This window comes from Nipponia nippon, unplaced genomic scaffold (genome assembly GCF_047370975.1).
Source record: "Nipponia nippon isolate SJK-2023a ecotype South Korea unplaced genomic scaffold, ASM4737097v1 scaffold_1, whole genome shotgun sequence".
Taxonomy (NCBI): domain Eukaryota; kingdom Metazoa; phylum Chordata; class Aves; order Pelecaniformes; family Threskiornithidae; genus Nipponia; species Nipponia nippon.
The window spans coordinates 53,910,037-53,933,704 of NW_028262290.1; the positions used below are offsets into that span (position 1 = coordinate 53,910,037).

General features: G+C 44.6%; 1 protein-coding gene across 2 annotated transcripts; it reads left to right on the plus strand.

The window, feature by feature from the left end:
* The first annotated feature begins 9,435 nt into the window (after positions 1-9,435).
* Positions 9,436-19,521, plus strand: TGIF1 (TGFB induced factor homeobox 1). Of its 2 annotated transcripts, none has more exons than XM_087755682.1 (3): positions 9,436-10,058; positions 16,803-17,029; positions 18,373-19,521. In XM_087755682.1, exons 1-3 carry the CDS (start codon positions 10,043-10,045, stop codon positions 18,937-18,939), a joined length of 810 nt encoding a protein of 269 aa, XP_087611808.1. In that variant the 5' UTR covers positions 9,436-10,042; the 3' UTR covers positions 18,940-19,521. The 2 variants fall into 2 exon arrangements, with proteins under 2 accessions (XP_087611808.1, XP_087611819.1); XM_087755693.1 differs by lacking the exon at positions 9,436-10,058 and adding an exon at positions 11,319-11,488.
* The last annotated feature ends 4,147 nt before the right edge of the window (positions 19,522-23,668 follow it).

A 23,668-nucleotide genomic window follows, 5' to 3' on the forward strand; every position in this document is an offset into this window, starting at 1 on the left:
ATACTGCATTTAACAAAGTACTATGTAATACAATCTCATTTCACGCCCTTATTTGGAATGAATAATAGCAGTCGAGTTCTAACCTTTATACAATGTGAAGCTATTCCACTTCTAAAAATCAAACAATTTGAGAAATCATGTTTTGGAAGAGGACACTTACTACTACCAGATTAATTGTCAAGCAACAAGTACTGTCTCTTACGTAATCCTTATCTCTGTCTCTCTTAAATATGTGGTTTGGTGTCTGTGTTAAAGAATCAGATTAGAACTTCAGTTTAAAGGAGGAAGCTAAAAAAAAAGGGGGAGAGGCGCTAAATTTATTTCAGCATTTCCGACTTCTGTAACTGGAACACAGATTGTAAGCCTATGCACTGCATAAACTCCCCCTTTTCCCCAAAAAACTACCAAACTCTCAGTGAGGCTTTGGCCCTAGATTTCACGTCCACTTCAGTGATGTACATCACATACAATGTAGTGTCTCTCCAGTTGTCACTGTTGGCTAAAAGGCTCTTTATTGCAGAATGAGAAATGAGATTCACCAGAAGCAGCTATTGCTCCCGACCAGCATTGCTCATGGCAACGTGGCTCCTGCTAGCCACATGACACAAGCACGCATAGCTGGACACTTCTGTATTTTAGCATGAGTTAGGCATGTTATGTTAACCATGAACAGCTATAGGTTAACAATTTGACAGCGTACAGTTATAGAGTGCTTTGCGTCCACTGGAGTTTACTGCAGGTGTACATGATTTATCTAGTATTAAACCTGGCAGCAGTTTGTTTCCAGAGAAATGAGTGAGAACTCATTCACTGGTTCAATATCAATTAGCTTTCAGTTTAGCAAGTCAAAAATAAATATGGGATTTTCAAAACTTTCAATGTTTTCTTTTCACATTTAAGGCTAAAAGATTCTGCCCTCAAAGGGGAAGTTAGTCTTAAACTAACATGATTTAAGAATAGAAATGCTAGCCAGGACCTAGCTATATGCAGCTTGCTTCAATTTCGTGACTGCAGGCACACTTGCAAGAGATTGAAACAGATGTCAATCATCTGCCTTAACTGCACACAGGTAAGACAGACAATTAGCACCTTGTAAAGCTGTAAACAATTCAACACAAAGACTCGAACTGACGAAAGTCATTCGAACTTGCTGTGGCCTTCCGTTACATATTTCAGGACTAACCAGTTAATCAAACAGCTCCACACCTGAGGTTTACCTCGGAACAGCTGAAGTTGGATCCCGAGCCACCTGATGATCCTACATAAGACTGTTAGCATCCAGGTGATTCAATTCCAGCTCTTCAGGAGAGTAATGACCCTACTTAGACTCTTTGTCAGGTTCTGTTACACCTCATAAGGGGTACAGAGGTGGGGTAGGTACAAGAGATTCTAATATTTGCTGGTACTAGGATGGTAGCTCTTACTATACCTCTTAACTGCAACGGAAGGAGGAAAACCATAGATTTTAGCGATCTAATAGTTCACAGATCAACATATGATTAACAGCTGTGTAAAGACTTATGTTTGCTCCATAAAGATGCACAGTTTGTTCATCTAGTTCCACTTCTTCCTTGAGTGTCCTGAGACCCCTTCTTATCAAGACATGAAATACCCACACTATAAGTTTAGGCTGCTAACGTACTCGCTACACCGAGGATCCAAGCTCAACTACTCGTACCTTCAGCGTCTCCTGATGCATTACCACAATTTCCCTGACTCTTATCGCCTAGCTAATTATGCAGGCCACAAAGCATCCATGAAGTACTGAGAATGTCCCCATGACTTCTGGCATTTGAGATGACTATGTTTAAAGACGATCAAAATCATGAAGACTATCACAAAAATATTTACGTGAAGGACAGTTTTAGCATTCACACTCTAAAAACATCTGAACGCCCAAATCTTACAAAAGCAAATGCTTAGAATACACGCAGTTTTAGGGACTGCCTGCCATAATGCCATTCACTTTACGTAAGTTAAGGCTTCTCACACAATGATCAACTCACCCGTATCCCCTACAAGGTAGATGCAGTACTCCCTAATTGTACAAATTTGCTCCTTTAGACTGGGCCTTTCAAGCAGGCACTGAATCTTTTCAGCTGAGTACTATGTACATAAATGCTCAGTAAGTAAAATAACCTTAATAGCTTGCTTATATGTTCAGTTGATGAAGCTGTGCCATAATGCTGCAAATTTGACTGGTCATGCAAAATCTCTGTAACACATCTATAATATTGAAAGAATATTCTGTTTGCACTTAAGTATGTGAAAATGACAGCTAACAGAATAATGTGAGCATTAAATTTAAACTGTATAACACCAAAGATTAATAAAACAATCACAGCAGCAAAAATAATAAAGCGGATACAATACCTATAAAAGCACAAAGCTGACAGCTTTGAAAATAAAGCTCCCAGCATATATTCAGAGCAGGTACAGCACAGACAGCAGCGAAAGCTTTTCTAGATTCGGCATACAGTGTTTAATTGTGGCCTGTCATAAAATCCCACTATTTTTTAACTAGTCTGCATTCTTTTCAATCTTTGTTGAACATGAGGTTATATATCTGAATATTTTTTTCTATACTATTATACCTAATAAACAACATCCACATTTATATCCTGCTAAAAAGGCATGGAAAATCTGCAGTCCCAGAAGGCATTCTTATTTCCTACATAAGCCTTCCACCCTAATGACAGGGAATGGTGACAGCGCATCTTTAGCAAGAACTTTCTATTTCCCAAAGTATCAAGATGTACTATCACTTCCTTAGTTCACAGGCATAACAAGTATTCCAAGTTAATTAGTTTTCTTTATAAGAAAAACTTATTTATTGTTATACAGAATAATATTTAGTGCAATAATAAGTAGTATATTTCATTCATTATGATTGCATGGTTTTGTCCTCTGCAAGTCAAATTTAACCTTGCCTTGGAAGGACAGAAATAACTTTAGAGACAACGTTCCTGAAATATAATTCTTAAAAAACAAAACAAACTTCTAGTGTAGACTCAACCAAGCAAATACTTGGCTGACCATTAAGTTATTTTGTTTAGAGTAGACTACACTAAACAGAATAAAAGTGTCCAGATACAGTTATTAAGAAAAGAGTTATTTCATTTTAAATTAGCATTCTGCCCTGAAAAAAAAAAAAATCAGTTATCAAGTGCAGACATCTCTTAGGCTTTGTTTTTGTTGCTTTATATGGTGATTTTTGTACAGTTAGATAGAGTTTGCTGATGCAAAACCTTAAGCAGAGATAGACATTTAGTATTTGGTTAGACAAGGTCAGCTAAGTGAGGTCACTCTTGCTTAGGGTGCCTCACAGTAAACCTCCTGCCTTGTCTTCAGTATGCACTAACCAGTCTGTGGTAAAAGCAAGTTAGACATCCCACAATTAAAAAAAAGAAAAGGCAAAACAAAACCAAACCTAAAACCACGTACTTTTTTTGGTCAGCCATACCTGCTTTACTTGCTTAACTTCTTACAGATAAGCAGAAACTCATTACATCGATTGCAAAATTGCACCCACAGTTTCAAATTTCAGGAAAGAGGGATCTGTTTCTTTGCATGCCCCAAGTTCTTGAGCTAAGCTGAGATTGTATACGATCATGCCATTTGTCATGCTGCTTTTGATACGCTCAATTGTGTGCCACAAAAGAAAACAGAGCCAGAGCCCCCCCTCTTAGACAAGAGGGCAAAGCAGTTATCAGATGTGCCAGTGGTGGACAAAAAGTATCATTTCTGCATAACCAGAAAGAATACATGAGGTCTGTTCCTTGTCAAACTTGTACTTTTATTTTAAGTTCAAACCTGAAAGTGAACACTATTACTCCAAGCAAGATTAAACCTATAATTCACTTTTTTTTTTTTTTTAATTTTTAATTTTACACAGTGGTCTGACTTCAAACTGTGGAGAAGAAATTGCTTTTACATTAATGCAAGTTTCATAAACCACTCCCCAGAGTAGCTGCACAGCTTTTAGTCTCAGGGCATGATCATGCCACTTATGAAGTTTCTGCATTGTCTTATAATCATAACTAACTTTACTGTATATATTTAAGTTGCCCCTATAGTAACCATAATATTCTACTTCCCTATGCTTATATACTGAGGCACAGACATGGGGGAGGACCACGTGGAGATGAGGGAGCAAGGACTGGCACAAGGAAGAGTTGAAGGAGGCCCCAGAGAGAGACTTCGCACTAGAACCCGCTAAAGAAGCCACTGCTCCCCTTTGCTAGTAAATGTCTGGAAACCCCAGCAGCGAGCACAGATCACTCCAGCAGCTGATCCTCATCAGGAATGATAACTAACTACTGCCCGTTACCTCGAGTTGATGCTAAAGCCCATGCTGAGAAGCAAAAGGTTGCAGACCTGATGCTATACCAGACAGTAGTCAGTATGATTCTACATAAGGAATTCCTGGGACTTTTGTTCTTGTTTGATCTTCGATAACCACAAGAACGCCCACATAAAAAAAAATGAAAAGCATGTCCAAGTTGCAGAGTCTATTATGCAGAAGTTCTGAAATCTTAGGATTGTCTTCACAACTTTGATTTACCCTTTTTGCCCTTGCGCAAAGGTGGCAAAGTGAGCTCTAATTATGGGAGCACGGCTGGTTGGCATAATTTATTTATATTTCCGAAAGGTTTTTGACAATGTTCCATGCAAGGAGCTACTGGAGAAACTAAGAAGATGCTAGGAGAAAAAGGCAAACGATTGCCATGAATGAATATCTGTTTGGAGCAAGAGAATCAAAGGGTAAGATTAAATTGTTGGTTTTTATTATGACAAAAGGTTAACAGCAGGGTGCTTCCGGGTCCTACACTCGGTCCAGTGTTCTTGAATATATTAATTCAGACCAGTGAGAGAGGGAGAAATTGGGACAGGTATAGAATAGTCAGGTGCCAGAGTTTGCAGCTATCAAAAATATATTTGGGAAAAGGGAGATTTGTGAGTAACTTCAGCGTGACTTCTGTTACACGAATGAACAATGCAATGACAAAAGAAATCCAGCACTGAGACGAACATGAAACTATGCACAAGAGAAACTTCAAACAAGCCATATAATCTCCAAAGTTGATAGAGCCCCGTCCTCAGTATGTAGCAGCAGCCAAAGATAAAGCCCAACACGCTGGATTCCGTAAGAAATAGGTCAGGGAATAATATAAAATACATATATATTGTAATCAGAGGCATAACCTTGCTTAGAATACTGCATGCAGCATAAGTCACCTTTACTGAAAAATGGAATATTGTAGGACTAAATAGACTTGGGAGAAAACCAAGGCAGTGATCAAAAGCTGGGAGTAATTCTCATAGGAAAAGAGACTGAGAAGAGTGAAAAATTTTATCTCAGAAAGCAGACGTGATGAAAGTATATAAAATAATGAATGGTACAGAGAAGATAAAAAATAGGAACTTCTGTTTTCACTGTCTCAAAGCACAAGAGGATATTCAATGAAATAAACAGGTAAGAACTAAAAAATCAAGACAAATGCATTTTCATGTAATTCACAACTCAACATGCTACTCTGCCACTGACTGCCATTACAGAGTTTTAACGCTATAGAGATATTAAACATTTATACCAGTACAAAGACCATCCAGCTATCTCAGTAACAAAATTTCAAGTTATATTAAACTATGGCTCCAGTGCTTGTATCTAATTATTCAAGATTTGGATGGGGCATTTGTGGAAAAATATTACCTCACATCTGCCTTCTGTAGCCTCTCCTTTTCCTCTGATACATCTGAGACTAGTCAATGTCATGGATAAGAAAAGGTGAAGAATGGGTGTGACCCACAGCAGCAATTCCTGTTTTCCAGGCATAGGACAGATTTATTCACTGGAAAAACAGTTATTTGTTACATTGCTTTATTCTCATTGCTGAAGGTATGACCTGCTAACTTACTGTGCGCTACTTAATCCTGTTCTGAATATAAAGGAATAAATTTTCTCACAAACATTTTAATGGCATCTGAGTGTTCCACAAAGATCGACGGGTTTATTTTCGTAACATCCTATAAAGTGGGGAAAAAAATATAATATTTTCCAGTTTATAAGGGGGAAACTGGAACAAAAAGGCTAAGATAACAAACATCCACAGGCCTGAGATGCTTAGGTTCTGATTTTCCAGAGTACTTCCTTTAAGAGTTTCTATGCCCACAGAGTGGCCTTAGAGACTTCAGTAGTAGTTAGAGAAACACAGTCCCAACATCTCAAAGCAAAGCACTGGTAAAGTAAGAAACATACTATTAGTCATGCAAGATAGCACACGTGGCAGTGTGACAGGACAGAAACACATATACATCACCACAGAACACTGATAAACCTATGATATGGACAATCATTGAGCAATTCAAAATCTATCCCCTCCAGTTTTATTTCTCCCTCTTCTTGGAATCCAGCTTTACAAATACTTACAGCACATCTATGCAGATGGGTCCAGACAGAGCTGAACTTGCTCTGACTAAACCAAGCTGTTCAAACCTGTTGGCACAGATATATCTTGATGTACATGTATACCGCTACTTACCCAAGGAGCTGCACAGGTGTCAAAGTCGCTCAAGTGAGCAGCGTGAACTGCTTGTGAGATATGATTATTAGTGCTGATGTGGCTCCAGCCCATTAATTAATACTAAAAGACACAGCCTCACAAACATGCAAAGAGAAAAGAAAAACTGCAGAGTTACGTATTGTCTTCCATACCATCTCCTTCTGCCTGCAAGCAGCAGACAATACCAACACCCATCATCAACTTACGGGCCACCAGGTTACTGTATTCATTGTAAATTCAAGTTTCTCTGTTCCTTAGATTTGAGCTCAGGACAGGCAAGAAAATCACCTGCCCTCCCTTTAGCTACAACCTTGTTTCAGGTGTGTTGAGGCTTTACTGGTAGAGAAGGTTGCAGGGGTTTTCTTCCACCCACTCTACTTTTTTGCAAACTTTATCCACCCTTCCACCTCGAACACACAGAATCATTAAGGTTGGAAAGGACCTCTGAGACCATCGAGTCCAACCGTTAACCTAACTGCCTGGTCCACCTCTAAAGCATGTCCCTGAAATATCAAGGGTCTTCAAGGGGTAAAGACAGACAGAATTTGTAGACAGCCCTGAGGTATTGCCCCAGGCAACAACTGCAAGGTGCACTGCACAAGCCCATTTTCTGTTTTTCCCAGTGGTCCCAACTATGGATACATGCCTCCGTACTCACACCCATGCGAGTAACTTGGTTCAAAAAAATGCTTCTCTCCGCATTTTGTACCTGGGGAGCTAGGAATGAACACCCACTGGTCCACTGCCCGCTCCTACTAGCTAAAAAGCTGCCACACAAAGTCGAAAACAACCTTCTCCTAGCATCCTTTGAGAAAATACCGAGGAACCCATGTTCCAGCAGAGCTAGGAAGGCTGTTTCTAACGCTCTTAAAAGCAAGCCTGAGCTCAGTGTGAAAATGAAACTTTATTTTTTCCCCCCTCATAAAAGTGACCTTGCTAAAGAAGCAGCAAAAAAGCAAAACAAAACCCAACCCAAACAAACCTCAAAAACAAAACAAAAAAAGGGGGGGGGGGGGAAGAGAGAGAAAGAAAGGGAAGAGTTTGTTTCACGAATTTGCCGACAGTCCCAAGGACAATAAGCAAACGTGAGGCGGCTTGGGCGGTATGGAGAAAGGGAAATCTCTTCAAATCCTTGACGTGTCTTTTGTTAACTTCCCGTAATTACTTTTTTGGCATGACCATGCCTGGACGCTCAAAACACCCGTTTGAAGAGTCAGCCCTCACAGCTGGGAAGCAGGACTTCCAACAACAAGAACAAAACAGAAAAAAAAAAAAAAAATACGGCGGCGTGTGCGCACACCCCCCTGCCCCTGAGTCACCAGTCCCTCGGAGACACGGCTCGCTGCTTGTCACGTTAAAAACGCCCGCCCCCGAGCGAGCCTCGTCCTCCCGAGCTCCCCCAACCCTGCCCGGGCACAACCGAGGGGCGACGGCGGGAAGGCGGCCTGAAGGGCGCGCGCGCGCGGCTCCCCCGCGGCCGGCGGAGGGCGGTTGGTCGGCGGGTAACGGCCCGGCTCGCGCCGCCACCGCCGCCGCCGGCGGGCGTTCAGTCAGCGCTGCGCGGCACAACCGCCCGCCTGGCTCGGCGCTGGCCCGCGGCGCCGTGAGTCAGTGCGCCTGGCCAGGCCAGGCCCGCCCCGCGAACCCACAGCCAGGCGCGCCGGGTACCGGCGACCAGGCCCAACGGTCACCCAAACGCCGAGCCGCCGGCCCCGCAGCGGCCAAACACTGGGGCCTTGTTAACTGACGTGACTCACCAGCCGCCCTCCCCCCTCCCCGGCACATGTCCCCCATTCAGGATGTAACAGCTGTTTTATCTCCGGCAAGGTCGCTGTAATTACGCCACATAAAAATAGTTACAAGGTACTCGGGAGGATTTGCTGTTAAAACGCTGTTGCTTCCTCTTCTGCTGTGAATGCGCGTTTGTGTGGATGCCCGCGCCGCCGAGCGGGACGAGGCGGGGAAGGGGAGGAAGGAGCCCTGCTCTGCCGTAGGAATTCATTATTTCATCAGCCGTTTAAAGCGTTTGCTTCTCGCCCCCCGGCGCCTGCCCCCTCTCCTCCTCGGCCGCAAGCAGCCCAACACGTGGCGGCGCGGGGGCAATATAAACACGCGGACCCCCGCGCGCCCGTTGGGCGGCGGGTTTTAACTTTCCACGCCAAAACCGTCGCGCGTGAAATTTCAGCCCGGCGTTCGGCACTTTGAAGTACGCGCCCGGCGCCGGCGGGCACCTGGCTCTGGCGGGGGAAGCGCGGTAGCCGCCGCCGCGGCCGCCCGCGATCCGGGGAGGGCTCTTTCCCCCCCACCCCGGCTCGGCGGGAAGCTGGAGGGAGCCCTCCGCGAAGGAGCGGCTGGCGGGTCCCGCGTTTCCCGTCCCGGAGGAAAATAAACTGTTGCTGCTGCAACACGTGCTCGCCTGAGAGGGATGAGTCAAGCTGCGAGACTTTTCTCTTTTACAGCTATGAGCGTCTGTCTCACCAAAATCCACCGGGCTGCGGGGGGGGAAGGAGCGGAGGGGGAGAAAAAAAAAAACACCTTTACGAACGGATGTAAAAATAACCCCAGAAACGGGGCTCGCCCTCCCCCGCGGGAGGGGCTGGCCAGCGCCGGCCGGCCGGGGCTCGCTCCCTGCCACGCCGGGGGGGGGGGGGGGAGCGGCAGGGGGCGAAGCAGCCCTCGGGGGGCGCCGGTCTTCGGAGGGCTCCTTCTCCTCCGGCCGTACGCACTCTCCTTTCTTCTCTATTCACGCGAAGGAGTGGGTGGTTCATCCGGCAGCAACAGGAGGAGGCTAGTCAAGGGCAGCTGTCAAAATCTCCCCCCCTCCCTCGCCCCCTTCTCCTTCCAGTTTAATGATCAAACGTCTGCCTGGAAGAAAGGCGAGGGAGCGGGAGGCACGCAGGGCTCCCCCCGCCGCCGCTGTTGTGTGTGCATGAGCGAGCGGGTACGGGCGGGCTGTCCTCCCCCCGTCCCCGCCGCTGGCCCGTCCCTCCCCTCCCGTCTGACAGAGCCCCAGCAGCCCGGGAGGGAGGAGAGAGGAGGAGGAGGAGGGAGCGCGGCGGCGGCGAGTGCCAGTGCAGCGCTGGGTTACTCTCCCCTACTCGCCGCGGGAAGGTGGGGGAGGGCGGGCGCTGTGTACCTTTTCCTCCCGTGCCTTTCCACACTTTAAGGAGCCGGGGCCAATCGCCGGCAGAAGGGAACAAAGGGAAGGGGGGAGGGAAGCCCACCCCGGCAGCGGCCGCACCAGAAAACCCCCGGGGAAGCAGAGCCCTGCGGCTCCCGCGGCTGACAGCAGCGCCGACCCGGACCGGGCGCCTGGATCCGCGCTCCGTGGCGGCGGCGGCGCTGCTTCTCCGTTCTCCTCCTCCTCGCCGAGTTTAAAGGGGGAAGCGGCGTCCGGCGAAGGGAGAGAAACTTGGGCCGGCGAGGGGGTGCCCCTGGTGTGCGGGGTGTGCGGCGGCGGCTCGCTCCTCGCGATCAAGATGAAAAGTAAAAAAGGTAGAGTTGTGGCGGGGCGCGCTCGGCCGCCGGCGGGACGCGGGGTCCCTGCGCCTCTCCTCTCCCCACGGGCCCGGCGTGGGGGGAAGCTGGGGGGGGGGGGGGGGGGGGTGTTGCCAAGCCAGACGGGGTCTTGTTTCCCTTCTCCCCTCGGCCCTTTTCTCCCCAGTGCCCCCCCCCTCCCCGGCCGAGCTCCCGCGGAAGATGGCAGTGGATGCTCCGCTCCCAGACAAAACATGCGGGGCTGTTGTTTGGAGGCGGCCGCCTCTCCGCGCCGCTGGCTCCCTGTCAAAAACATGCCCAGCCGCCCGCTTTGTGCCTCCGCGAAGTTTTGTTTTCGCTCCCTCCGCCCGGCCTCTTCCCCCTGCCCTCCGCTAAAACGCTTTTTTCGGCCGCTTTCCCGCACCGAGCCCCGCCGTCCCGCCGAGGGGGGCCACGGGTCGCTTTCCCAACTTGGGCGCCGGGCAACTCTTTGTTCGCGGCGGCGCGGGGGGAGCGGGCAGGCGGCGGGGCCGGGGCGCGGCGGGGCCGGGAGGGTCTCCGCTCCCGCCCTCGGCCGCTGGGTTTTGCTGAGAGTTGCTGCCCTTTCCTTCCCTTTTATCCCTCAAAACGGGTGTGGGGGGGGAAGTACAAAGTTTCGACACAGGGTTAAAAGGAGGAAGACTTCCCCCCCCCCAATAAAAATAAGGCTCTTTAAGTTTTTTTTGTGCTAATTTACAAACAGACAAACTTTACAGTTAGAGGGTTGTTACTCTTTTGGCTCGTGGTGCTTTAAGTGCCTTTAAATTAGAGCTTGGCCACAAAGACGCGGAACGTGCTTTCAGATTTAACACATCCGCGCTGGCTGGAAAGCAGTTTGTAGCAAAGCAGGATCTTCTCAGTTGCGATTTACGCGTCCGTGGCGTGGATGAAGGGTGTTTCGCGTTCAAAGACCCATTAAATTGCCCGAAGTGGAGGCTTGGAGGGGAACAGTGCGCATGTTCAGTACTCCAGAGTTGTGCTGTTTTTCCCCTACTACGCATTCCTGCGGCTCTATAGTAGGGCAGCCTCGCTCATTGTTAATATCCTTGGAGCAATTAATGCATAAGTGCTTCGTGAAATCATTGGGCTGCTGGAAACGTCATGTACTAATATGGTTTGTAGCCCTCGTAAGAAGCTTTGGACGTGCCGCTCGTCTAAGAGGAGCGCACACAAAGGGAATTAAGACACAAAGACGAAGTTTAGAGAGCGGGGGGGGGGGGGGGGCGGTGTTGGGAAGCGAAGCAAAGCAAAGCAAAGCGTGCGGAGTTCCCGCGGTCGCTACGGCGCGGTGCAGCCTGCTCGCGAACTGCGCGGATTTGCACATTACAACATGTGCCGCATACCGAGCTCAGCCCGCCGTGCCTAGAGACACTGACAGCATCGACTTTAAGGTGTTTCAGTCGTCGTCGGTAGGTTGAGATTCTTAACCTTACGGCGAGCAGGGTTGGTTTTTGGTTTTTTTCTTTTTTCTTTTTTTATGGTTTAACCGAATTAATTTAGTCCGGTTATTTTTAGGACATTCCTATGCTCCCTGTTTGCACAGCAGTGGTGAGCTGGTTTCCTGTCTGCTGTTGCTTCCATTGTTCAGACTTCTCTCCCCCAGGGCAGCTGCTGGTTGGTGAAATACCAAACTCCCTGCACTTTCAACTGTTGTTCTTGCCACCCCCGAAATAAATGCGTGTGAAAAACGCTGACGTAGTTTCTAGGTATGCATGTGTAGGGCTTTGTGTGTGTGTGTGAGGGAGAGAGGGGGGAAAAGATCTTCTGCTTGGAGGGTTGCAAGTCCTGGGCTGAAACAATGGAAACAATGAAAGGTGACAGGCGGGAGGGAGAACTTTTGAGAGGGGCCGTGGGCCTGGGGTTTGCGTGGCAGAAATTAAAAGGTGAGGAGACAAAGACGGAAACTTTTAAAAAGATGTTAGGGCTAGGGTGCCTTTGTTTTATTAAAGGTTGGGCTTGTAGTTATTTGTGACCTCCTGGCATTTGAGGCTCATTCAAGAAGTTTCAAAGAGTGACTTTGTTACAGATTTCTTGCTTGCACTCCTAGAAAAATCCCCTTTAAAGAAAAAAATGTATAGCGTAGCCAAGTCTGGCTGCTTTAGAAGTGATAGAGCACAAGCTGTGAAATGCAGAGGAAAACAAATAAGCTGGTTCCTCAATTTTGAAACTTATTCAGAGGAAAAAGTTTGGGTTTTTTGTTTTTGTTGTGTATTTTTTTCCTGTGGAAATTCCCTTCTGCATCCGTGTAGTTCTTGATTACTTATGAATAATTGTAAACTAATTTATTTTTGTTGTTGGTTTTTAAAATCACATTAAATTTTAGTTAGGTTATTTTGTTTGTGTGTTGGATTTTTTTGTTGTTTTGGGGGCTTTTTTTTTTTCTTTTTTTCTTTAGCTAACAGTTTGTGGATTAAAACCCCGAGGACTCTTCTGTGGATAGTTTCATTTACAAATAATAGCGTGATAGCAATCACACTGAACGTATTCAGCTTGTTAATTAGCTGATTTAGAATACAGTCTCGCAAAGACACAGGCATGTGCTCAAGTTTATACATGTGAGGAATCCTACTGAGCTCGGTTACAACAGGATCAGGGCCTTAGGTGGGAACTGGTTCTGTTTATCTGTGCTCATAAAAAAAATCCGGCTTAAGAAATTCAGAGAACCCTAAGGGGGTGGGAGGCTTTTCCATAAGGTGATTTTTGTCCATCCCCTCTGTGGAGGGCAGAGATTGTTCCTTGTGGTATACTTTGTCCTGTTTTGAATAACAATCAGCTGCTGCCACTTCCTCTGTGCAGCTCTTCCTCGACACAATGGGATAGTTGGGTGGTTTTTTTTTTTCCTGATAGCCTAAATTTTTCATTTGCTTAACTTCCATTTCATTTGTCTCAGCCTCTCTAAATACTTTGTCCTCCCACTCAAAGCATTTCAGTATGCCTTCTTAAGTAGTAGTAGTTTATTTTGAAATCAACTTTAGTCATCACTTTACTTTTACTCAAGTTGTTTCAATCTGTTAGTGGTCGGGTGTTGAGCCTAGACTCGAGATCCTAGGTGTAATCTTTCCTGAGCTGATTACGGGAGGACCTGTAAAATCTTTGGGCTGTGATACGACGCAACAGTGCGTTCAGTCATGTATATGACTTCAGCTGGGAAGCCAGGAGGATAAAGTAATTTGTAAAGAAGGGATGCTGATCATACAGTTCTTAGGTCATTAATAGCATGGACTGCTTATCTAAGTGGTGATGGCAGGAGTGGAGAACTGGGATTTTGTATTGTTTCTCAGACCTCTCTGCCAATGAACTCGTACTGCTTTAAGTTAGTCCCATAAAAGCAGTTTCTCTGTTCAGATTAAACATATTTAGGAGAAGATGTAAAATCACCTGGCGTTAGCCTGCTTTTAAGACTAAGTAAATTAGTAGGTCAGCTGGGGCTACTCGTTGTGTCCACAAGCCTTTATTCTGGGTGTAAATAACAGTAAGCCAATGGTCCGGCGGTGGAGCCTAGCCAGAAGCCTTTTCAGTTGGGCCCTGTTAAAACAGGAAACCAGCAGCGAATAGCCTGATTACTAACAAGACGGAAAAACAAAGCTGGGTTGTAATCAGCAGGAATGCTTTAATGAAAACAGAGCCTTGACAGCAACAACGTGGCTCCTGCTCTAGTAAAAAAATATCAGCTGGGGTAGTGCGAGATTTCTAGCCACGACTTCCTGCTGCTGCTCGCGCCGCGCCGTGCCGGGGAGATGTGCCGCGAGTTCAGAGGGCCGATCATCTATTTAAATGAGCTCATTTAAATGAGGAGAAGTTGTACTACACTGGGTTTCCTGCTTAACCAAAACCTGCTTTGTGTCACTAACTTACTGTGTCAATTAATATGACATACTAAGCGAGCGGGTCAAAGGGCAGGCTCTGCTGTTGACTCATTTCTTGCTAGGCAGGTTACGGTTAGTCAGACGGCAACTTTTACTTTAGCAAAAGATCTTGTTTGCAAAGTAGAGAAACGTTTTTATGCTGCTGGCTTTCAGACAGGATTTTGTCACTTCTGTTTTTTGGGTGAAAAAGAGCAACAGTTCTAGAAGTTGTTTTGCTGTCAAATCAGTTCTCTCCAATTCGGAGAGGTGCCTGTCGAGTCTTTTAGCTGTATGATAGATCTTATTAGAGAGGTTGCTCCAGATGGGGTGGTGTGTGTCCAGCAGACTCCTTGTGATGCCACGTAAATATGGCTCCCAAGCCATTAGACACCTAACTTTCTCATAGGAGTAGTTTCTTCGGCTTCTCTTCCCTCTTATTTCCAGCCCTCAATGTCTGCCTCTCCCTGTTTTCCAAGGTCCTGTCTTGCTGCCTATTATATTTAAAAACAAACAAAAAACCCAACCCACTGAAGTGCTGCAACACTTCTGGTTTCTGACAAACAAGAACAGTGCGCTTGAAAACATTGTCTGAATAGCGTAGGCTAGTTTTAACTAGTTTTAAAATTCAATTTAAAAGGGATGAGCTGCTTTGCAGAGCCATTGTGTTGTCTGTGCAGGATCTTTGTTCCCAGAAGTGCTCCTCATGGCTCCAGGAGCCCGTTGTGCAAGGCGTGTGCTTAGGTTGGGTTGCAAGTGTGACAGCACTTTCCGTGAAGCCATGACAAATGTCCAGCAGTTTGCTCGGAATCATTTTAAAGCAAACTTGACATACTTTCTACATGAATTAAGAACTTGTTTACATAATTTGGAGTTTATCTTGTGTTGGCTATTTAAATATTGTCCTATTGTTCCTGTTCCATGACTGGGTAATTTATGTAGCTAATCATCACAGGGAAAATTTGATATGTCAGTTTGGTTTTTGTCGGTTACATAAATCAGCAGTTGGGAGAATGAAAACAATACTGAGTAAGTTACTGAAGTAACTACGCCAGACAAATTGCAGATTGATCATCCTGCTGGGAGTGCTTGCATGTTAAAAATGCATTGAAATTTGGACAACTTAAGCTAAATTTGAGGATGCTGGAGCTGTTCATAAATAGGGGAAAGAAAGAATAATTCACCATGTCAGCTTTGGCTAAACTTTGAAAGTGTGGGGAGAGGTCCTCCCCCCCCTCCCACACCCCCCCAATTATTAAGCAAAACTTGGACACACCCCCCTTTTTCCATTTTGGTTGTTGTTCTTAAATGACATTAATTCCTCCTGTTTCTTTACTTATGGATATAACTATAGCTTTATATAGTTTTATACTTACACTGGCACACTTCTCATATTTCAGGGCTGACTTTGTTTCCTTACACAGAATTTTTGAACTATGGGTGGTTGCCCACATAAAAATTTTACATTTGACATTTAAGTTGTTTTTACTACTAAGGTTTTTAGTTTAGATGTTATGAATAAGCAAGTTGTGTCGTGTTCCTCCCCACCCCCCGCCAAGTTCAAAACACAGAAAGATTAAGGGCTTGTTTTCCTTCTATAGTTTCTAGAAAATGCTTCTGAAAGCCAGTATAATTTCACTTGAAATCAGTATTTAATTGTACTTTTGAAAATGGGTGGTATCTTATTTGGATTTATATATAGTTTGTAAGATTCCTAAAATTTCTGATGAGCTTAACCTGGTGAGTATTTACAACATGGTTTTCTTTGTATTTTACAGTGCTATTTGTTTCCTCATGACTTTTATATCCTACCAAAGCAATAGAACTGTAGTCTTCCTAACTTTGTATACTTGTTTTTTTGGTTTTGCTTCTTTTTTCTTTTTGTTTTATTTACATACTATAGCTTCAGGTTACTAGTAGTGTGGTGTATATATAAAGGGATAATCAAATTTTGAAATCTGTTCCTTCCTTTGTGTTGAAGGAAAAAGGTATGCAGTGAGCTTGTAAATCTGGAGCCTTTGTAGTAAGCGTAGCACAGAACACACATTTCCACAGATGAAAATACGAGATGAAAACCATGAAGTTGAAAAAAACAACCAGGATGCAAAGTGGTACTTCTAAAACAAACAAACAAACCCACCCACCCAAGTGCTAAATGATTGTGGTTCTTTGATTTAGGAGTGCACTTAAATTACAGAAGTCCATCTCCTGATAAACTGGTGGACTCTTACATGAGTTAGGCATCTGGTTCTTTCCTTTTCCTGCACTTTTTTTTTCTTCACTTAGGAAGTGAAAAACCACTTGGGGGTGGGAGCAGACACAATTTTTCCCTTTCTTCTTTTCTTGTTCCATTAGTTTTTATTAATAGATCTGGAATGAGCTATTATTTATAAAATCTACCAGCTCTCTCTCCCAGGAGGGAAGCATTGGCACGTTAAGAAGTAATTAAATAACCCATTGCTGGAGTTGGGTGTTTTAAGTTCTTGCTTATTGACCTTTTGCCCAGCCACTGGATAGTTATCCTTGAAGAAAAGTGTTGGATGCATACCACAGCAAGCAAATTTGGACAATATTGGCATTAGATTGAAGCTATCTGATAACATGCAGCAGATAAAAGGTTGCCAGGGGAACAAGAAAATGAGGGTTTGCGGAGAAGAATTCCCCTAGGAACAGATCATTGGTGCTACTTTTTGTTCAACTGACAGAAAAGCTACAGCTTGACAAGTTAATGCTACAGGACAAATCTCCTGTATAGGAGGCTATACCAGGATTCATAGTAAAGACAGTTAACGTAATAAAAAGTGTCTGAACCATAGAATGCTGGAGCTGAGTAGTTTACGGATTTAAGAGGCTGATTGTTCTTGTCTTCTTATAATTGTAGGTGTAGTTGCAATATCAGGCAGTGAAACGGAGGATGATGACACTATGGATGTCCCACTGGATCTTTCCTCATCTGCTGGCTCAGGCAAACGGAGGAGACGTGGCAACCTGCCCAAGGAATCCGTGCAAATTCTTCGGGACTGGCTGTATGAGCACCGATACAACGCTTATCCTTCAGAGCAAGAAAAAGCGCTGTTATCCCGACAGACACACCTTTCCACACTACAGGTATTCAAAAAAGTAGTTCTCGCTTCAAAAGGAGCTGTTTTCTGTTTTCTTCTTAATTTACCTGTGGTCTAGTCACGGATACAAATGTTTACACTGCATGTGAGATGTCCTTTTTTATTGTTATTCTCCTTCTGATGGCACTTCTAAGGAGAAATACAAATGAATTGTGTGTTACGATGATCTTTGTTTACTGGGAATAAAATCACTTCTCTGGGAGAACAGACAGTCATGAATTTGAGCACACATGATAATTTTTGCAGAATCGGGGCCCAGAAGACATAAAGTGTCAGTATAAGGTAATTTATTGTGAGAAGGTGGTATTTATTTGTCAACACAGGTTTTATGGTGATAGATACGCAGCTTAACATATAACTTCACTTCTAAAACTGCAACTTGAGGCTCATTCCTGTAGAACGTGCACATATATAATTATGTGTATGATGACTTCCAGTAAGATCAGTGGGACAACCTAGATGGAATAGAGCTACTCAAGTGTGTTAGTATAGGTATGATGAGGCTTTTGTATGGTTAGTTTGGATTCTCATCCCGGGATACCGCTGGCAGCTGAGAGGTCCCTTGGATGCATCATTCTCATCTTCTGTGATCATCTTTGGTGGAATGGCTATTGACAGCTGCTGCTTTTCACTTCATGGGAAGGTGGCTGCATGAGAACTTGGGTAAACCCCGATTTGGTTTTCAGAGGTGCTAAATATAGAGTGCTCCTGTTGACTTCTCAGCTCTATTTTTCCAGATTAATTCGTTAGTGCAAGTTTCGTAATTGGCTATAAAGTAAAATTTCCTTAATGTAACATCACAAAGAAAACCTCCTTTATGTAGTAAACAGAAAAAAGACGTTAAACTATAAACTATCCTGTATCGCCCAGGAAACTGGTTTGATATTTAAACAAGGACAAACTTAAATGAGGTAATTCATGTTATGTCTGTCGACACAGTCAGTTGAACAAGGAAAATCAGTAACTATTTGTGGGAGGAGTGGCTCTCTTCAGAGAGAAAAGGTTTTCCTGTTGTTAATTAACCTAGGCTAGGGAACAATAGCTAATAGGTTAATGTGTGTGCACAGAGTTAAAAGCTAAACTCCTCCGTTCCTGCTAGCAGCCTTCAGATGTCCCGGGGCTTTCTGTAACAGGAGTGGGGAGCCGGGGGTAGAGCCGGGACAAGGGAAGGGCCTTTGCCAGGCATGTCAGAACTTGTCAGCAGGTCTCTCTTTTGTTCTGCAGTTAAGGAAACTGCTTGGAGGGATTCATTAATCTAACCCAACGACTCTAATGGCACATAGTTGGAAATGAATGAAGGTAGAAATTAAGATGTCATTATATTCCCAGGTCTGCAACTGGTTTATCAATGCACGCCGCAGGCTTTTACCTGACATGCTGAGGAAGGATGGCAAAGACCCAAATCAATTCACTATCTCGCGGCGAGGGACCAAGCTTCCCGAGGGCGGCCTGGTGGAGTCCGCCATCAGCACAAAGAACTGCATTCCCCTGCTGGAGGAGACTGCCTTCCTTCCCGCTGCCGCGCCGCTCGGCAAGACTGTGCCCTCTTCCAAGCCGGCTTCCCCGGGATCAGTCCTGGCTCGGCCGTCGGTGATTTGCCACACGACTGTGACTGCATTGAAAGATGCCCCTTTCCACTTTTGCCAGCCAGCTGACGTAGGCCAGACCACGGACCTGCAGCAGCCCCCGGCCAACGGCTTCACAGACAACTCCCTCTCCTACCATGAGGACGCATCTAAACTGGGACCTGGTGCAAATGCACAAAGCGGGCTCTTTAACACTCCTCCTCCAACCCCACCAGACCTTAACCAGGATTTTAGTGGATTTCAGCTACTGGTGGATGTTGCACTCAAAAGGGCGGCAGAGATGGAGTTGCAGGCAAAACTTATGGCCTAAATCCCCTTCCTTTTCCTTCCCCGTTTTGTTTTTCCAGGCAGGGATCTAACAGCTGTGTGGTTATTGCCACCCACATGATATCAAAAGACTTCACTGCATTATTATTATTATTTTTTTTTATTAATCTTATTTGCACAAGGGATTGCTGAAATGAAGCTTCCTGTCACTGAGATGGTCTTCAGTGGAGTATGGTCATTCCAAGAATTATAAACTTAAAGCTACTGTAGAAAGAAAGGATTGTGTGTTTGTTTTTTTTTTTAATGTTTTCTTTGTAGGTTTTTCATAATGTGAGATGGTTCCCAAGATCATGTGATTTGTTTTTGTTTCTTTCAGACTGTGCAATATCTAGTAATGATATAGGGTCTTCTTATCATTCCCATGCGGAACAGAATATACCGACACGCTGTCTAAAATAAATTTTCAATTTTTTTAACAATACGAACTTTGGATGATTATGCCTTTTTCCCATAATGTAATAAAATATTTTCTTTAAAAATGGATGCATACAGAGTATTTTGTTGAATACGACGAGCTTTGCAGAAAACACAGCTTTACTCTTGAAATAAATGGAAGTGAGAAATATTTTTTGAGCTCATACTGACTTTGTTTGGTTTAGAGAGCCATGCTAGCAGTTGTTGTTAACCAGATGTTTAAAGGAATGCTGAAAAGTGGGCCAGAAGTACCTGACTGTGTCTGCTATGTTGAGATGTTTTAAAGGGGCCAAAGGGAGCTATGTAAGCAACTCTCATTATCTTTCAGGGGGATATCTTAGGCCCCTCTAAGAGTTACAGCTTTTGTCTCCTAGAAATGCTTTAGGGCTGGGAGATGTGACAGCCCATGGGGAAGTTCTCCTGAAGATAAAATGAGGAGCCCAGAAAAGGGGTTGGGGCGAGTGTTCTTTGATACAGCTCCCAGACATCACTGGTGACAAATTTACAGGGGGGAGGACAAGGGCTCCCACTCTTACTCTTCCTGGACTAGCAATGACAAGGTTTTGACTCAGCATAACTCTAGTAGACTGAAATAGAAGAAACCGTATTGGGTTGAAATCTGAGTTCTGGGAGCCAGGTCTTGGTGAGATACTTAAACAGGTGGCTGACTAAGATTTAGAAGAGATCCCTGTTGTATTGGGGTGTATTCTGGCCAACAGAATCTAAGTTACCTTTCAGAAGAGGACTTGGCTATCAAAATTACTTATTACTGAAAAATGTGAAGACTTGCAGCTCACATTTCAACTTACTTGAATGTCAGGCACCCACCCTTATCCTTGCAACAACAGTGAAATAAGAGACCTCTAGAGGAAAAAAATCAGTTTCAGCTAATCCTTGAAAACAAACCAGTTGTCTATTGGGGAGGCTGGGGAGGGCTTCGTGGAGCAGGATAGCTGATGAATTTAAGGATATCGTTATGAGCAGAAGACTGCAATATTCAGACTGCAATGTGTATGCATTTTGTTTTGCTGTGGCCTTTATCTTTTTTTAGTGTCAGAAATACTCTTTATTTGTTCTCTGGAGTACTCTTTGAAATTCTACTGGACTTCTACCTGTCTTTAACCTTCAAGTTTAAAATTAATGATTATATTTTTAAAAAAAGACAAATAGTAAACACCGTGGCTTACTCACGTCTGCATCGGCATCAGTCACAGAGTCATCCTAGTATACTGTATGAATATAAAATCATTTTTTAAAATACTTTCCATTGAAATAAAGCTAGAAAAATAATTTTGAACGGAGTCAGAGATGGCTGTATACTTTGTCTTCAAGGAATAGCATGTGAGTCCAGAAAGAGCCTTGTGTCTTGTCTCTTTGGACACACTGTACTTCATACTTTGAGGCTATATTTCTCCTGGGATACCTATGTATGTTTTTCTAGTTGTTTGTTTGTTTTTTTTAATGGTTAAGTATAAAATAAAATGGAAATACACTTTTGTGTAACTGTGAGGTCAATGTTGAGGGACAAATTGGTCAATAGACATCCTTTTGTGGCATAGATGATTGTTCTCAAAGGGTGCTAGACACCCAAAGAGGAGTGTCATCTTCGGTAAAGGTTTGGAAGATGCTTCCTTGTCCACACGCAGGAAGGAGCGTTATTGCAACACTCCTTATGCCCACGCCTCAAGCACTGATGAAGGAAAAACGCCCGCATGCAAATGTGTTTGCATTGTTTGGTTTGTTTGACTTTTTTTTTTTTTCTTTTTTTCTTTCCCTTCCCCAAAGCAGGTTGCTGGTGTGCTGTGGGGTAGAGAAAAAGTGCGGGACTCGGATCATTAAAGGGCATTCTCAGAGATCTTTATTCTTCATTACTCTGCCCTTTAAAATAAAAAAAAAAATGTCAGCAAGTTTAGAAAAAAAATTTAAGCTTTGCTTGCTGCGCTGACCAGTTCTGTAATTCTACTAGAACAGCTGCAGTAATGAAAATGAAAATAGGATGAGGAAGAAAGCTGTTGCCATTCAGGTTAACAGTTTTCATTGAAAGTAAAAGCCTGTGGTGTCTGTGCTGTTTTCATTTACCATTATGCCACACAAAATGGCATTAGTGTAACTGAGCACCAAAGTCCTGCCCTTGTGATGAGCACTGCATTTCCATTTTGCTGACTGACTTACCCCAGGGACTTCACTTGTGACCAGTTTTGCTTGAGGCCGGTTTTCTTTTTTTTTTTTTTTTAATTATTACTTGTGTTAAGGTTACACCTAGAAGTTCAGCTGTAGTCATAAGCCAAACCCCTTTGGCCGAGTAGCACCTGGCACACGTGTAAAAGCTTTTCCCTACCCTGAGGTGTTATTTAACTTCGAGGAAGAAAATGACATATTGAGTACCCACTAAAATAACATCAAAAGGGAGCTTTCTGTTTTCCCGTAATCTAGCCCTGGTAGTTTTGGTGCAGGCTATTGAAGTTTGTCTGAGTCCATTCTTTCAGAGCAGAAACTTGAAGTAACTCCAGATAAAATTATCAAAGGTAGGTAGATGCAGGGCATCGGGTGGAGCTAGGATCCAGAACTGAGCCGAAGTCTAGTGCCTAACAAACCAAAGGCTTCATGTGCTGGTCACTCATCCTTGAGAGAGCAAAGAAAAGTTTATTTTGGGAAACTTGTTTTACCATGGAATAAGAAAAAAAGGGAAAAAAAAAAAGGCAGTAAAAAGAAACAATGAGACAACACAGGCAGTTACTGCTGTTCTTGCTGCAGTGATAAACCTAATTGCAAGGCAGCTGTGTCAGAACCCAACTTTTGGCTGAAAACACGCTTAGATTGCCTCCGAAGACGAAGGGAAGGCATTGCCGTGTGTTACTGGAGACCGCGTGGCCAGCCAGGGCGTGAGCTAAGAGGTATGACAAATCTATGCCAGGGAAAACAGCTCACAGGCAGACTTCGTCAACCTTGTTTTCATAGCTTTTGTGTCTTGTAAACAACTTGTGGCAGCTGCATGTGATAAATCTCTGCGCAGCGCAGAAATGACAATAGGGAGGGAATCTTGAGACTGGCGTCGCCGCCTGTGTGCACGGGGGGGGTGTGGGGGGTGTCTCGCTGCCGGTTTGGGAGGGGGCTTGTGGTATCCCACACGTCTCCCAGCTTCTGCCATGAGGTCAATGTACACGTCTATAAAACCGTTGAAGCTGTAACAGCTGGCCTCATGCGCTCTGGGGGAGGGATAGGGGTGCAGGGAGAGCACGAAACCGGGATAACTTGCTTCGGGAGGGCAGCGCAGCCGGTCTGCAAGCTCCCGGGTGGCCGGAGGGATGCTGCTGCCCGGGCCAGAGGGGTGCAGGCGGTAACCTCACTGGAAAAGGGATGGCAGGAGAGAGTGAAACCAGGGAGAGAGAGTGGGGGGGGGCGGTGGGGAATGATCACGGTTTTCCCCTTGGAGAGGAGGAAGCCTGCAGCGGGAAGCCCAGCCAGCAGAAGGTGCGGTGCAGCTGGGAGCCCGGGTGCACCATGACCCTGTTAAGTGTCACTTTTGTACCCATGGTATTTAGGCCATTTGCAGTTAACTGTGTGCTGCCTGTCAAAGTCTGTTTTCATTCGTCGTTTTTCTCACAGCGCTTATGCAGTTTTCTTGTTAACGCTTAAAACTTATTCCTGGAGTACTTTGTAGTTCTTTTAAAGCTCATTTGGGGTTTTCTTTTTTTTCTTCCTCCTCTTGGCATCTTGCAGTTGTCAACCTCCCTCCTGGCTTTTGCCAAATAGGGATTACTGGCACGGATACAGCGCATGTTCACTTTTCAGGACATTACTTGTTTTAAGTCTCTTGTTCGCCAGTTGCCGGAGTTGTTACGTCTCTATCCTGTTTCGCTGGTTCAGCGGGCTCTTCTCCCATAAACTGCAGTGTTCAGACTGAAGGAAAAAAGATTAGATTAGCCAGTCTCACTAGCAAAACGTCACTTAAAGCTGTTCCAGACATAACAACTACATCCACGTGTTCTGTATGCAGTTCAGTGTCTGTTGCAGTCCCTGTCACGACAATGAGTGCCTGCAGTTCTGCACACAGAGAAAATCACAAAGTGATGTTAGCTGTACTACAAAGTCAAAACTCAGACTACCTTCTCCGTCTGAATTTTGCATGCATTCCTGCTGACAGCTCAAAGCCATGGCATTTAGCCATTTTGCTCACCTTTTCCTTCCAAACTGGCTTTACTTGCCTTAAAACTCCTTTTTCTTTCTGAAGCTTTCTAAAGTCTTCAGCTCTGATGCATCGGGTCTGGGACTAAAACTGGCAAGTGTCACAAGTCTTG